Raw genomic sequence first — 14830 nt, forward strand, 5'->3', positions numbered from 1 at the left:
AAGAATACCATCTCATATTGTATGTTTATCTAGTATATGCTGTTCTGACATGATAGAAATTTGAATAGAAATAGCATAAAAAGCAGCAGGCCAAGGCAGTGGAAAGACATAAGGCAAAGCTGATTTTAGTCATTTCTGTGGTCTAGTGTATTCTGAGAAGCAGTACACAAAAGGCTGCTGTGAATTTCACCTGCCTTTGAGTTGATGCCAATAGCTGAAAGTGAGTAAATCACTGGATGGTTTAGTCATATGGAACAAGTTCTAACCATACACAGATGATGAAATGAAGCAGTGAAATCCAGATTTCATTCAGAAATTACGAAGTAGGTCCTCTATGCTATTTCTCTTTCTCACATCCTACTTGTGAAAGAAGGGATGAGTGACCAGATTTGCAATCCCCTTGGTTAGATTAAGGTGAAATGACATCAAGGTCCATACATAAGAGGAAAAAAGATCAACTTTAATAGGACTTATCTACAAAGCAGTTATCCTATATGCATTGGCCCTGCCACAACATCTACCTAAGTTGTGCAGTTTTATAGGAAATTCTAGTAGGCCTAGCATTCCTTAATAATTTTAAGAGAAAAGAGGAAAAAGGAAACAAAAGAGAAATAAAAGGGAGAAAGAGATCCTGGATCCAGTGCCACATCACTCTTCTTTCTTAACTTATGTTTTCAGCACGTTAGTCAACTGATTTGCCAGAATCCACTATTTTTTGTCAGCACTCTCTACAAGTCTGTTAGGACTAATGAAAGCTGTTGAAGGCACTGCTGCTGCACTGCTTTTATGGTTTTTGCAATGCAAGTGTTCATGAAAGGAGTGGCTGAAAAAAAAATATCCTTAATAAGGTGAGAGAGAAAATAGACCAAATATAATGGAATATTTATGGAGTTAGTAACAAATTTCTAGACATTTGGATGGTGATTCCTATGTGTCTTAGTATTACTGATGTTTTTTAAGTTCTTTTTGTATATTTTTGCTTATTTGTGTGTGTGTTGGGGGTTGAAATAAGTGCTTTGACTTCATTTGTTTCTAATGTGGTCCAAGAGAATAAAGGAAAAAGGACCCCTCCCATCTCTAGACAAAAGCAGATCAAGTTGTTTGATACCCTTCTAAGATTTACCTCTGCTCAGTTCCTCTAACTTTACACAAGTCGGATGAAAATGACACAGCTTGCTCACACTGAATCACTGTGAATTCCCTTTCAGGGAAAAAGCAAGAGAACATCACTTGCATCCCTCAGTGAATTACAACCATTGTTTTTGATTTCTTAGTGGGTAATTGAAGGCTTTTACAGCTAGAAGAAATTATTTATAGAGTCATGAAAAATGGATAAACTTTCCTGAGTGCTTCATTGATGTTTTAGGCATCTACTTTATTCCAATTAAATTTATATAATCTAAAATCAATGAACTTCTTCATTTTAGAGAATAAATTATAGAGGAAAATAATTTGTTTAGCCTGTGTGAACTGCCTTGTTTCCACATATTTTTTACTTCTAATCTCTGCAAGAAAAGAAAGAATTCAAGGTGCTATTAAGGTCAATACAGACAGAAGCCTTCCCTTTGTTCCCAGTGCCTTCAATGCCTGCATAGAAGTCTAGCTGTGAAAAGAAGGCTAGGAATTTTCCTGCTGGGTTAGACCTGTATATATATAGTAAACTGATCTACCACTACTATGGCCTTGAGGCCCAGTGACTCAAAAGAAAGCGCAGAAACATTTGGTCATCTGGCGCATCTGTCCCCTAAATTAGTTTTATCAAATTTCCTAATGCTTAGAGAATTTCTCTGACCCCAAATTTGCCTTAACTATCTATCATAAATCAATTTTCTGTATTTTTTTTTCTTTACGGCGTATGTATTTCTCATCTGAGAATTGTAGAATTTCTAATTCAGATCAATATGTATTGGTTTATCTCAAGAGAATACTTGGCTAAGTAAGGAAATGAAAGTAAATAATGAAATTTGAGGTGATGTTTTTAATGATCATAAGTAAATTAGTATTTTTAAATATAATGCAATCTCTATTCATGGAAGAAAACTAATTTTCAGTCTGGACACTGAACAGACCATGGAGATGGTAAGACCTTCAGTTAAATAGCAGTGATTAGAACAGGTCACTGTTACCATGTCAGCATTTGGCATCACGTCTGTTGAGATAGCCGAAGGTGGAGTCCTGTAAGATAAGAACACTGAATTTGCTCAAGTTGCTTAGATTTTACCAAGTCAATGTCAAATTGTCCTACTTGAGATGAATTTTTATATCATGATAACGTGGTGTCTGAGCCCTGAGATATCTTAGATAGGAAGGGTTCTTTATTTCTGTTTGGTGAATCATGCCTGGGTTCACTGCTTCATATGAGAAATCTGAACTAAATCCTGTGAAACTGCAGGGACCATTAAGTTGTTATCTTCAGAAAATATTCAAAAAAGTCTGCTTCAGGCAAATAAAGCAATGACTAAGAAATATGCAAATCTTAAAAGTGTTAGAAATAGAAAAACAACTCTTCTTTTTTTCTTTTCAATTATTATCTCAGATTATATTACCTCTCTGGAATATAATATAAACACACAGTAGATTACAAAATCCACAATAGATTGCAAAAAAGAACAGCTAAGCTGAAAAATCTGCCCTCTTCTCCCCCCCTTAACACCATGGATTTCCACAATGAGCATTAACTCTGTCCAGCAGCCACTTGTTTCAGAGTTTTTGGACACCACACTCACGCTAAATGCCTTACATTAATTACTTTTTCTGATAGAATGTTAAAACTTCATCTTATAAACAGACATTAAACATGTAGTGATATTGTCATCTAAACTGAATTGTTTTCTCATTTGTATGTAAATGTCTGACTCTAATTTACAGGAGGGGAAAGGATGTTCTTTGATATCTGTATACCTGGCAAGAGATTAAGAAACAATGGTTCAAATGTTGATCCGACCAGTTTACAAATCTAGTCATTCAAGGAGATGGGGAAGGGAAGGAGGGGAATAGAAAAGATAGGAAAGAGAAACAAGGAGACTTTGTAGGAAGCAAGAAACAGATAGTCACCACTATGGATCCAGTGTGGTTCATAGTTCAGTCATTTGTCTTCAGTAGTGGTGGGTCATTGGGATTTGTTCCATTGAAGACGACGAGTTTTCGATGGTAGTACCAACTTATTTGTAATAAGTCCAAAGTGGTCGAGTCAACTCTTTGGAGTGACAGCTCAAATCCAAAGTGGTTGAGTCAGCTCTCCTTGGAGTGGCAGCTTCTGGCTCTGGGATCTTGGCAGAAACTCCTTTGTTCCCATCCTCCAGGCCTTGCAAGAGATGAGAGGGAGCAGGGATGCCCACCTGCATCCTGTTTTTCACAGGACACATTCCCCAATTTTCCCATACCATGCTGGAGCTATTTAGTCACAAGCCAGATCTTCCATGACTAAACACCTGAGCACTATCTTCTGGAGGCAAACAGCTCTGAAGGAAGGTGCTTTCAAATGTCCACAAAGTGATGTAAATTGTCACATGGTAGCACCCATCACTTGCCTCCTCTATAAACCAGTCTAACTCATTTTATTAAACTGGGTATTAAATTTTTACCACCTACAAACCACTCCCTCCCTGCTTCTTGGAAAAATAAATGTAAGCAAGACTAATTCTCCATGTTGCACCGTAAGTTCAATGTTCCTTAAATGACAAAAGTTCAACAAAGTCCAAGAATTTTTACTTTCTTTGGAGCTTGAACAGTAGTTTATCCTCAAATAACTAATGAAGTGCAATAACAGGGTAAGTCTGTAATGGAGGTAGAAGTATATGACCAAAACAGCTGATGATTTTAGCAACTTTTGTGCAGTGAGGAATACAGCTCAAATTAGACCAAAGCTGCAGTGCAAAAATTTTCTAAAGTCATCTAAGACATAATTGACACTAAAATACATGCTCTTATTATACATTGTAACCATTTTTAACAGCTGGCCATTCCTGCCTTTGAACAGTCCAGAACTGGAAAACATCAGACTCCACAATGAAAGCCAAGCAGACATTAAGCATGTTTTGAGTTTGGGTCTGGATATTGGTTTTGGTTAGTTGGTTTGGATTTGAGTTTTGGTAAGGGTTAGGTTTTGTTACTGTTTATTTCCACGTTTCTCTTATCAGGTGTGCCAAGAAACCTGCGGTAAGAGACAAAAGAACAGCTAAGCTGTACCACCACACTCACACTAAATGCCTTAGTCTTCATGTTTTATATGTGTTTAGATCTCACATGATACTCAATGATAAAATTGTCTTTTGAAAATTAATATTTGTAGAATAGGTATCTGTTTGGAGTGCTGTAAATACATTATCCATACGTTTTCCTATGCTAAGCAATGTAAACTGTACTGCTTGACACTTTTTATTTTCATTTTTTCAAATCAAAACTGTATTTTACTTAGAGAGTAAAATGTGGCTAAAATCATACACACTCCATCCTGTCAGACCAGATTTGTTTTCTGGCTTCAGAACTCATGTACTGAGTTTCATTTTATGGCAACTCTTTATAGGCCACTTATAAATCTTTGTGAATGTAGCATTTATAATGAAAATGCTACCAAGCAAAGAAATACTGGCCACACTGAAGATCAACAGAACTATAACACCAAGAAGACTGAACAGTTCTGATCAATCAGCCTCCAATAGCATTCCATTTTCAAAAGCAGTATCCTCACTATCTCTACATTAAACATTTTTTGTCAATTAGACTTTTTTTTTCTTCATTTTGATTTAGATATTTTATTATGAAATTAGAAATCCATTATTTCACTTCAACTCTGTAGTTTAAGAAAATCTCTTTATTTCTTTGCAGCTGTTGGTTTTTTTGCTTAGTGTATCCAAGGGGAAATGTCAACATGATTTGAAATGCAATAAATATTTAACAGTGAGATACTCTATATGATCAAACTGATATGCAGTGTATAAATTTGCATTTTTGCATTGCATTCTTGGTAAGATTCTTCATGCTAAATCAGTGGCAGATGTAGAGGCTCATCATTTTTTTAACATGGCAAGTGATAATACCATGTTTTGACTGGACATTTAGCTTTGATAAAAATGCAGTAAAAATTTTTTTAGGACAGAAAAAATCAACAGGGAGTTAACAAATTGGTAAACCAAGGTGATAACATTGCATACATAGATGTCTTTTTTCAATTCCTCTGGTAGATACAAGTTTCAAGGAGGAAAAAAAAATATATATATATACTCAAAATCCATTTATGTACAGAGATCAGCAACCTGTTGTCTCATATAATGACTTGCTATCCTTTTACACAGGATCCAAAAGCAAAAGACAGCCAAGAGTAGAGCTTAACCTACTTAAAGATAGCAGAAAATGATTCATTACTCGAGCCAAAGTAGTCCACACCACTTTAGCTATCATTTGCATTTGTTTATTTCACTACTTTTATATTTTCCTCACTTTTGAATTTTTCCACTAGAAAGATAATTTTTCACAGAATCACAGAATCACAGAATTGTAGGGGCTGGAAGGGACCTCCAGAGATCATCGAGTCCAACCCCCCTGCCAAAGCAGGTTCCCTACAGTAGGTCGCACAGGTAGGCATCCAGGCAGGTCTTGAACATCTCCAGAGAAGGAGACTCCACCACCTCCCTGGGCAGCCTGTTCCAGTGCTCCGTCACCTCACTGTAAAGAAGTTTTTGCGCACATTTGTGCAGAACTTCCTATGCTGCAGTTTCTGGCCGTTTCCCCTTGTCCTGTCTCCACTCACCACTGAAAAGAGTCCGGCCTCGCCATTCTGCCCCCCACACCTTAGACATTTATAGACCTGGATCAGGTCCCCTCTCAGTCTCCTTTTCTCAAGGCTGAACAGACCCAGTTCACTCAGCCTTTCTTCATAGGGGAGATGCTCCAGGCCCTTCACCATCTTCGTGGCCCTCCACTGGACTCTTTCCAAGAGATCCCTGTCACCTGTTTCCCCGTGGTTCATTTTGCTGGTTTGTTATGTCCCCATAAGGCAAAGTGTTGTAAAGACAAATCAATTTCTTCTTAACTGAGGTTTTCTTAGCTATTTTCTCACTCTTCTATTTTAGCCTTTCCCATATGCATTTAGGACCAGAGCATTTTCTTATTTCCTTTTTTTTTTTTTCTGTCATCTTGTCATTTCTCAGCGTTCTTATTCAATTCAAATGTTCCTTGCAGTAAAAGTAATAGACACCAGCAGTAATTTTATCTCTTCCATTTGCTTATTAAAGTTAGTAATACTCAGTATTACTAGCAGTATATACTTAACAATACTTAGTATCACTAACACAAAATGTCTCAGTTTTGTTTCTGTTTAAAAAGTTCGTTAGATCTTGAGCTCAATGAAAGTGCCTGCATTTATTAAAAATGCATAGTTTCTGTTTACTTTCATGGTAAATGCAATAATTTTACTTTACTTTGGACAGGCATAGAGTTCAGGAACAAAGTTATTATTCTCATAATAAACCTTATTCCTGCAGCTTATGTGGAATGCTTTGTATTACTTTCTGGTTGACTGAGTCTGTGGCTGAAATAATAAATTAGGCTGGGGATGCTAGCCACCTTGCACAGCGTGTTTGGCCTTCTCAGGCAGCTTTCTTAGGGCACTCATTAAAGATCATAATAAGAATCTTAAGTAACCTGTTGATCATTTTGACACATTTCACTATTGAATTGTACATATTTCCCCTCAAAAGCTTTTCTTTGAGGTCATAATACCTGTATCTTTCATTATAAAACAAAAGCTCTGCCTGTGGTCACTTCTCTATCATGCTCAATTTTTATCATATGTATATGATAATATACATAATATATACATGATATACATATATACAATGATAATATACATATGATATATTGTATATTATATCATATGTATATACATATGATATAACATGTATATTCAGAGAAAATCACAGGTCTCTTAATTAGCGTGCAATGAAAACCAGATGGGTGTTTTTGTTAAGTGATCTAAAACAAAGTAGTTTGTTTCCTTTCAGAAAGCAAAATGGATGAAAATGAAGCATTGTATCATACCAAAGAATAGTTTGGGATAGAAAACAGCTTTGGAAGTAATTTGCTCCAACTGCTTGCCCACTGCAAGGCTTGCTTAGAACAGGTTTCTCTGTTAAGTACTTTATGATTGATAATCAAAGCGTCATTGCAGAAAATTTCATTTTTGCAGAATCTTTGAAACTGAACTTGGAAAAGCCTTCTATCTGACAGTTTTCATCTGACAAACTATTTTGAAGCAAACTTGGACCATAGCCTAATTTTGTGTTAAATGAGAACATAATTATTATGCTTCCTTCAATTTGTTGAAGTCAAGGAGCTGGACTGAGAACAGGGGTAGGGAAGAAGCAGTTCTAATATGTAGCACTAACACAAGTACAAAAAGCTGGAAAGAAGAAACGAGTTCATCTTTGTGAAGACCACTGCAGTCTGTATGTGGAAGACAACAAGAGGAGGCAAAGTGCAAGCTTTCTGTTCTTGTCTGTATGTTGGCTTAGAGTGTGGGACTAAACATATTGCCACTCTGCTTGGATACTTTCTTTATTTAATCTCTCTTTGATTGTGGCATGCAGGCATACAAATATGTATTACAGAGGAGCACAAAAACTGATGAGATGCAGGATAGATTACTTTTTCCCAAATGCGTATTGTATTTTGGTTGCAGGAATAGGGATAAAAAGGGGAAAGAATATTGGTAATGTGAGACATGCAAGTAGATGGAGAATTTAAGTAGAGGGCATTCCTCCCTTTATAAACAGACAGAGACATAGAAAGCTGGTGCTGTAAATAAAAAGATTCATTACTAGAAAAAAAATGCCAAGTGGATGAAGAATAATCAATTAAAGGCAGAGGCAAGGTAAAGCTATTTGTCTTTGTGAAAAACATGGTTGATGTTCTGTACAACAGCTGTATCTTCTGAGAGCTTAAGTAGTCTTGAGAAGAGAGTGGATTTTGAAGGTTAAAAACTTCTTCCTTAAGATGCAACAATTGGATAGATTATAAATGTATCTGTTTTAAACTGCCAGCTTTACATTCTTTTCCACTCGCACAAGTAAAATTTCTTCCTTTCTAGAGCATGATCTCATAACAGTGTTAAAAAAAATTAAAATAAATAACAGTCTTCCTGTTCTGGAAAGTGATAAAACTCTGTGCCAAATGTATTCTATTCAGGTACTGACTGATCTTGATGTTAGCAAAAAAATATTATTCATTTCACTTAAAATTCTAAACAAAATTAAAATGGTTATGTAAAGATTAAATATTTAATGTTGGAGGGCTTTTTTACATGCATTCTTTTAATATATACATTCTCTTAATGTATTTTACTGTATCTTCTAGGATCAATTTATACTATCTTGATTCGAATTATTTGTAGTAAAATGTTTCTAATAAAAAACTTCACATTTTATAATGTTTCAAAAGTAATATTTTCAAATATTCTTTTTCCTTTCAAAAATATTTAATGAAATGAAATACAAAATTGTTTTAGAAAATATTAAAAACTGGAGCCCAGCTGTGCTCACATGGTTTTTAATTCCAAAAGCAGTTAAATTCAAGAGAGAATGTGTATGTCTTTATTTAGAATTGAAAGAGGCCCACAGTTTCACTTTCAATGAGTGCATGAAAATCAATGTGCTGTAATATACTTTATGCTATTTTTCAGTTTCCATCTGCTCCCTTCCGTTGAATTTTTTTGTGAGTGACAGCACAATAATCACTGTGCCAATTAATGCCCTTCCAATCCAACCGCATAGTTACTGCAAAATAAATGTTTTCCTCTGTGGCAGTTTGTCCTGCTATGAAACTTTGCTTTAGTTATTCCAATCATCTAACAGCAGAAAAGGAAAAGCTGCTTTGTCATCAATAGCTCAATAGAAGACACTGTATATTCAATAGAGAGAGCTGGCAGAATTTTAACCAGTATCAACTTATAAATAGGACAACAGCAATCATTTATTTTCTGCCTTAAATGAAAGTATCTTTTCTGTTGCAATAATAGCCACTTAACAGATTTCAGATTGTAGCAGGGTTGAGTTTTTTGGAGAACCATTTTTTTTTAATCCAAAATAAAATGTGGACTCTATTTCTTTGCAACAAAAGCTCTTAGAAGAATAAAAGCTTCTATCAGAAATAAGCAGTTTTAGTCATTCAGTTTCTTACAACAACATTTTTTTTTCCTGCAGTGGACTTTCACTGCATAGCTACAACCTCTCCCCATTTCGTCCCATCTTAACAAAGAATATTAAAGCTTGAACCATCTCAATATACCCTTCCCCATTGAAACCATATCCTCAGGTCAATCTGTGGAACACCTCTCATATACCTAGGAGATTTCACAGCTGTTGGAAAAGCCCTTAGAGGACATAAATCTAAACTAAAGGCTGGTATTGGTTCTATGAACATTTCTGGCTGAAGAGCTGCATTTGTTGTCCAGTGAGAAATCTGTGGGTAAACAACAAAGAACAAACGTTTCTTACTAACATTTCATTCCTGAAATGAAATTTGTTAGCTAACTGCTGGGTTTTTTTCCACCTCTTTGCACCATCCTTTGTGGATGAAACCTCATTTTCAGTGGATTCTGGACTGTTCTATTCATTGAGAACTACAGAATTTTCCAGTGGATATTTCTAAAGCACAGATTGCTTTACATTGTGGCACGTGCTTCACCCTTTTCTTCTTCTTCTTATTATTTTTTTTTTAATTCAGTCTTAGCTTACATTGACTGATTCCTCAAAATTTCTTTCCAACAATTTTCCAAAAAAATCCAGAAAAAAAGTTTTTCTGCAACGTTTACAGTCAAAGTATTTTTGCCTTCTTAAATTCTCACAGCCACTTCCATGTACAAATATCCAAAATAATATCTAAAATATCTAATTGGTGTTAGTTTAATGACTTCAATCTTGGGAAGTGCCAAGTTTTATTTTAAAAGATAAAGTGTGTTATTATTAGTTAGCAAAGTAAAACTGCATTAGAAGAAAATCATTTTGTTTGTAAAGTCATCTGTTCAGGGGTTAGGAAATCCCAGAAGAAAGCTTGCTGTGCAGCTGCAAAAGACTGTTTCTTTATTTCATGTAGTAACTATCTAATATGAGGTACTTAGAGGGATCTGCAGCAGAAGCTGATGCAGTCTGTGCTCCAATTAATTTTTAATCATCGCAATATAAGAATATACACATACATGATAGAACATCTTAGCTACAGAGCTTTTAAAGTGATCCTGCATCAGAGAGCTGAATAGCGTGGTGTCAATTTCATTTGCCTGAATTTGATTTCATATTGTTCATGGCCATCATTACCCACACAAACGAATTGGAACCAAAGCCAATCTGAAAAAAATCCTGCCCTCTCTTCTCCTTGGCTGCTCATTCCTGCTCTTCAGCTGTGCCAGTGCAACAAATTTGTAGGGCTCTCTTGCAGGCCAGATGACCAAAGTGCTTTATTTTACAAAGCAGCCTTTCAGACAGTCGCAGTGGCACAACTGAACAACTGCTGTAGGCAAAGAGGAGGACGAAAGGAACATTTTCAGCTGATTTTTCCACTATAGAAAATGTAATGTCAAATCCTACCCAGAGGGGAATTTAACACAGGAGTTGTACATCACAGTTGAGTGCTCTAACCAGAGAACATCAGATGAGAGAGTTTCTTGAATTCTTGCATTTGTGAAGAAGTGTGACCTTTTTTTTTTGCTTTCGGAAAGAAAGAGGTTTGGCACCTGCTTTTTGTAGAAGTATTTGAATTCTGAATCCCAGAAAGAGAGAAATGTCTTCCAAAAAGCAGCAGTATGGGAGCTTTTATAGTTTATTCCTGCACCTCTTTTTTTTTTTTTTCTTTTAATTTAGCTGAGTACTGCAAGTTTTCTCTTAGAAGTAGTGATCGATCTACTTGTATGTACATCAATCACTGCTGTTACTAGGAAACCATCGGGTTTTTCCTCTGAAGAATTGTTATAAATAAGCACTGTGTCATGAAATAAGATCCTGGTATACACTGCCTCTGCTTCCAACAGGAAAAAATCTAATTTTGCTGTAATTTTCCAGGTTACATTAAATTATCTTTATGAATCATTCATACTTAATTGCTTTGGACAACAACTTCATTGCATTCTATGATCCTGAGAGTAAGTTTAAATAAGGGATGAAGTAGACTGAATATTACTTACCAGGGTCCTATCCTAGAACAGAAACAAAAATACATTTCATATGTAAGCCACAGGAAAAAGCTTACCCAATTCTGCTTGTGTCTTCAGGTCACAAAGTGTGCAATAATCAAATTCTTCTTATGCTGACTTCAGAAGGATTGTAGAGAAGAGTTAGTTTTGTATTCCTGAAAACAGCTGTGGAACCAAAGAGCTACAAAATCATCAGAAAGAGTTCTCCTTCCTCCCTCTTAACCTGTTAAGCCCCCAAAAATAGAAAATATTATTCAAGCAGGAAGCTTAGAAAACTGGAATTAGAATTCTTTACTGCAAAACTTTTCCTGTTTACTTTCACAGTTCTTACTGCTGACATAAAACATAAACATGGAGACTTTGCAATGGCCAAGGCTCTGTAAAGTTGATCAGCTGTCAGATATCAGATATATACATAATCTTCAGTAATAATGCAGATAAAAGAATTTATTATGATTTTGAATTAGGATGCTCAAAATATTTTTTATAAAAAGGCTCTGATTTTTGGAATGTTACTACTTAGAAGTCATAAGTCAATTTGAAATACCTTTTTTAATTTTTTAATAATTTTTTTTAAATACCATAATATAGTTCTTTAAAAAATAATGAGATAAAAGTAAACATTTTGCATAGAACTGTTCTTTCCAGAAGCCAAAAATTCTCTATTTCCCATAGCTTTCTTGTGTCTTCTTGAACTGATGTATTCTGTTATTTTAATTATTATTTCCACAGAGTGGTCTTACTTAGTGGTCAAACTGGCTTGAGCCTACACCTAGTGTCTTAAATCTTTTGGATCTGTTAAATGTGTCTTTTAATCTTTTGGATCTGTGACTGTCTTTATCTTTATACATATCCTAGCAATCAGGGGAGAACCCGTTATCCTTATCAGCCCCTTTAGTTATAGAATGGCTAGAATGAGTCCTGTTGTGAGACTTAGCAGCTGAAAAATTTCTTTTAAAGAATGGTACAGGGATGCGCTAGCAGCTGAGGTGTACATCCAAGAAATGGAAGACCTGAATTCAATTTCCTTTTTAACCTTAATAGGTTCAAATTTATCTTCAGTAATCTAAAAGACTGCCTTAATACCTTATCTAGAAATGAGTTTAGCAGCGGCACTGTTCATCACTGCACTAAAACTGCACTATTCTACAGCAGGGAATTAAAAAGAAGCTATATGGCCTAAGTTTAGGAACTCGATTGAGTAACTAGTGTCTACTTCTGCTCACTGGCACAAGGACTGATTGTTTTTCTTCTACATTTTTTTGGAAGAGATACAGAAAGGGACTGAAGGAAACTGTCACTTCAGCGTATTTTATTTATCTTGTTTTAAAGAAAAAAATCCATAACCATTCACATGGATCAACAATTTACTATTTAAAAATATATTATTCCAGCAAAAAGAAAGCATGATTTTACTCCCTGAGAAGGAAAAATGCCAGATTTGATCCACAAGGTTAAAACCAATTGCCATGCTACTTAATGTTTCACTTTGAATTAATTTTTTATAAAAAAAAAGTTAACAGGAATTTTGCTGCAATTCTCAAATTAAAAAAGTATGAAGGCTTTTCTTAATATAATAGTTTAAAATTGCTCAAAACACAGCATTTAAGACTACTGTCAATGTACTTACAGGGTCTTCAATGCTTTTGCTTTGCAGGTCAGATATCACGGTCACCATACATTTTAATTCAGTTTGATGCAAAAGATTCTTAAAGCAGAAATGTTTAAACTTGGTATATCAGTCAAGTTTTGATAGCCAATGTCTACCCAGTGAACAGTAAAAATACATATGCAAAATTCATTCTTCTTGGTCATATTGTGAAAGGGATATTATGACTATTACCATGCTGTTGGGAATTACATCTGTTGTTTTGTCTCCAGTGTCACTGAGATGTATGTTTTATTCTGTTTTTAATTTAGTTTTTATTTCTCTCTTGGTCCTATCATTGCTTGTATAGACATTTAGGGGAACTGTGATTTTTTCTCATGAGGCAGTCAGTAACTTGTTTTAGGCAAACTTTTCCAGATACAACATTTATGACAAAGTTTTGCCAAGTCTGGTCAACAGTATTCTTAATACGAGTACTACTAAAGCATTCTAGAAAATTGCTAGTTGTTTTAGAACCTTTTAGCATGAGCTGAATTCTTCAGTTTACAAGTGTACACCCTGTTAAAGCCATTCTTTACTAGTTTATGCTCAACAGAAAAATAGTATTTTGTTTTCCAACATATAATACATGTATTAAAGAATGTTTTAGAAAGCAATTTCTTAAACCATTTTGAATAGAAACTTAAATATATATTTCCAAAATACAGAGAATATACTTTGAATAAAGATGCATCCTGAATGGAATGTAACGTTTAGCTACTAATTAAATCTCAGTTTCAAGAGGGAATTTTGAACAAAGAATCAAGTCATAGAAGTAAGCTTCTAATTTTTGACATCATTTGCTCTTTAATGTCTTTTCACAAATGATTCGCCATCTCCCCGACTGTGAGCAAACAAGCCACGATTATGTGAAATTCTCAAATCTAACTGAGAAAAGATCTCACGTAGCCTTTAATCAACTAGTCTTCTGCAATATGAGCATATTCCATTTCCACTTAACTTCTAACACTTAAGCAGGCCTTCAGATAAATAAGTGCATTAGTTCCGCATCAGCTTTAACTAAGAAATATAACTGAGTTTTATAGAGTATAAAATATATAGATATGATATTCTGCAACTTGAATATAAAACCTGAGCCTAAATGGCATCTGTGTTGGGTCTGGGGATCTCCTGCCTCATCTGGTTATCTGTTGCCCACATGTGATGCAGAAGCTGCCAAAACCCTCCTTTCCAGCCCCAGTGGGATAGATCTGCTCCCAGGGCACCACTGGAAGCTGTAGAAGACACACAGAGCACCATGACTTTGTGCTGGGGCATCCCAGTCCTGCTTTGCAAGGTGCCTCAAACCCGAGCATTGAGCCTTGGCTTGCCTCTCTGATACATCTTTCATACTCCCCACAGGTCATAGCCTGGGTGCAACGAAGGTGTCCCGGGCACAGACGTTTCCCAGCTACCCCTCGGAGCAGGGTGAGGAGCACCAGCAGTCCCTCTCACTGGCCAGCAGCTACACCTTCAGCTACGGCTCAGGCCTCGTGCAATGACAGCCGGGGGCGGCCGGCCAAGAGAGACAGTCAAGCCTGGAGCCTGTTGCCAGGGCCAGGGAAGAGCGTGCACCCTCCACACCCACAATTGCCATGAAAACTGAGGCCTACCAGCTCCAGCCCGGCCACCATGAAGATGGGAATCTGGAGAGGCAGCTTCCCTGAAGCAGAGGCTAAGTCTTTATTTATTTGTTTTGCCATTCCTTCTGTCAGTATGTTTAGGATGGAGGTGGTGGGGGAGTGGGGGTGGGGCGGGGAGGGCAAGCATTTGTGTTGTAAGAAAGTGGTTGAAACAAATGAAACTGTGTTGGTGTGAAGGTTTCTGCATGACCAGAGAAGGCCCTGTCACGGGGCTCTGTCACGATGTGCATTTGACATCAGGGTCTTCCTACCCATCTCCATCAGCAGGTCAGCCCATCCTCACTGGTGACATGTTTGGGTCCTCGCTGTAGCCCATTGACTCCAGCTGGATTCAGTGAAATGTTGCCAGTTAAACAA

At 36.2% G+C, this 14830-nt stretch overlaps 1 protein-coding gene across 1 annotated transcript in view; it reads left to right on the top strand.

The window, feature by feature from the left end:
• DOK6 (docking protein 6) overlaps positions 1 to 14556 on the top strand; it is a 236440-nt gene extending 221884 nt beyond the window's left edge. Inside the window, exon 8 of the mRNA XM_048940757.1 lies at positions 14193 to 14556. Coding sequence (XP_048796714.1) covers positions 14193 to 14332 — 140 coding nt within the window. The 3' untranslated portion in view covers positions 14333 to 14556. The remainder of the gene's footprint in view (positions 1 to 14192) is intronic.
• The last annotated feature ends 274 nt before the right edge of the window (positions 14557 to 14830 follow it).

Source organism: Lagopus muta, chromosome 3, assembly GCF_023343835.1.
Source record: "Lagopus muta isolate bLagMut1 chromosome 3, bLagMut1 primary, whole genome shotgun sequence".
Taxonomy (NCBI): Eukaryota; Metazoa; Chordata; class Aves; order Galliformes; family Phasianidae; genus Lagopus; species Lagopus muta.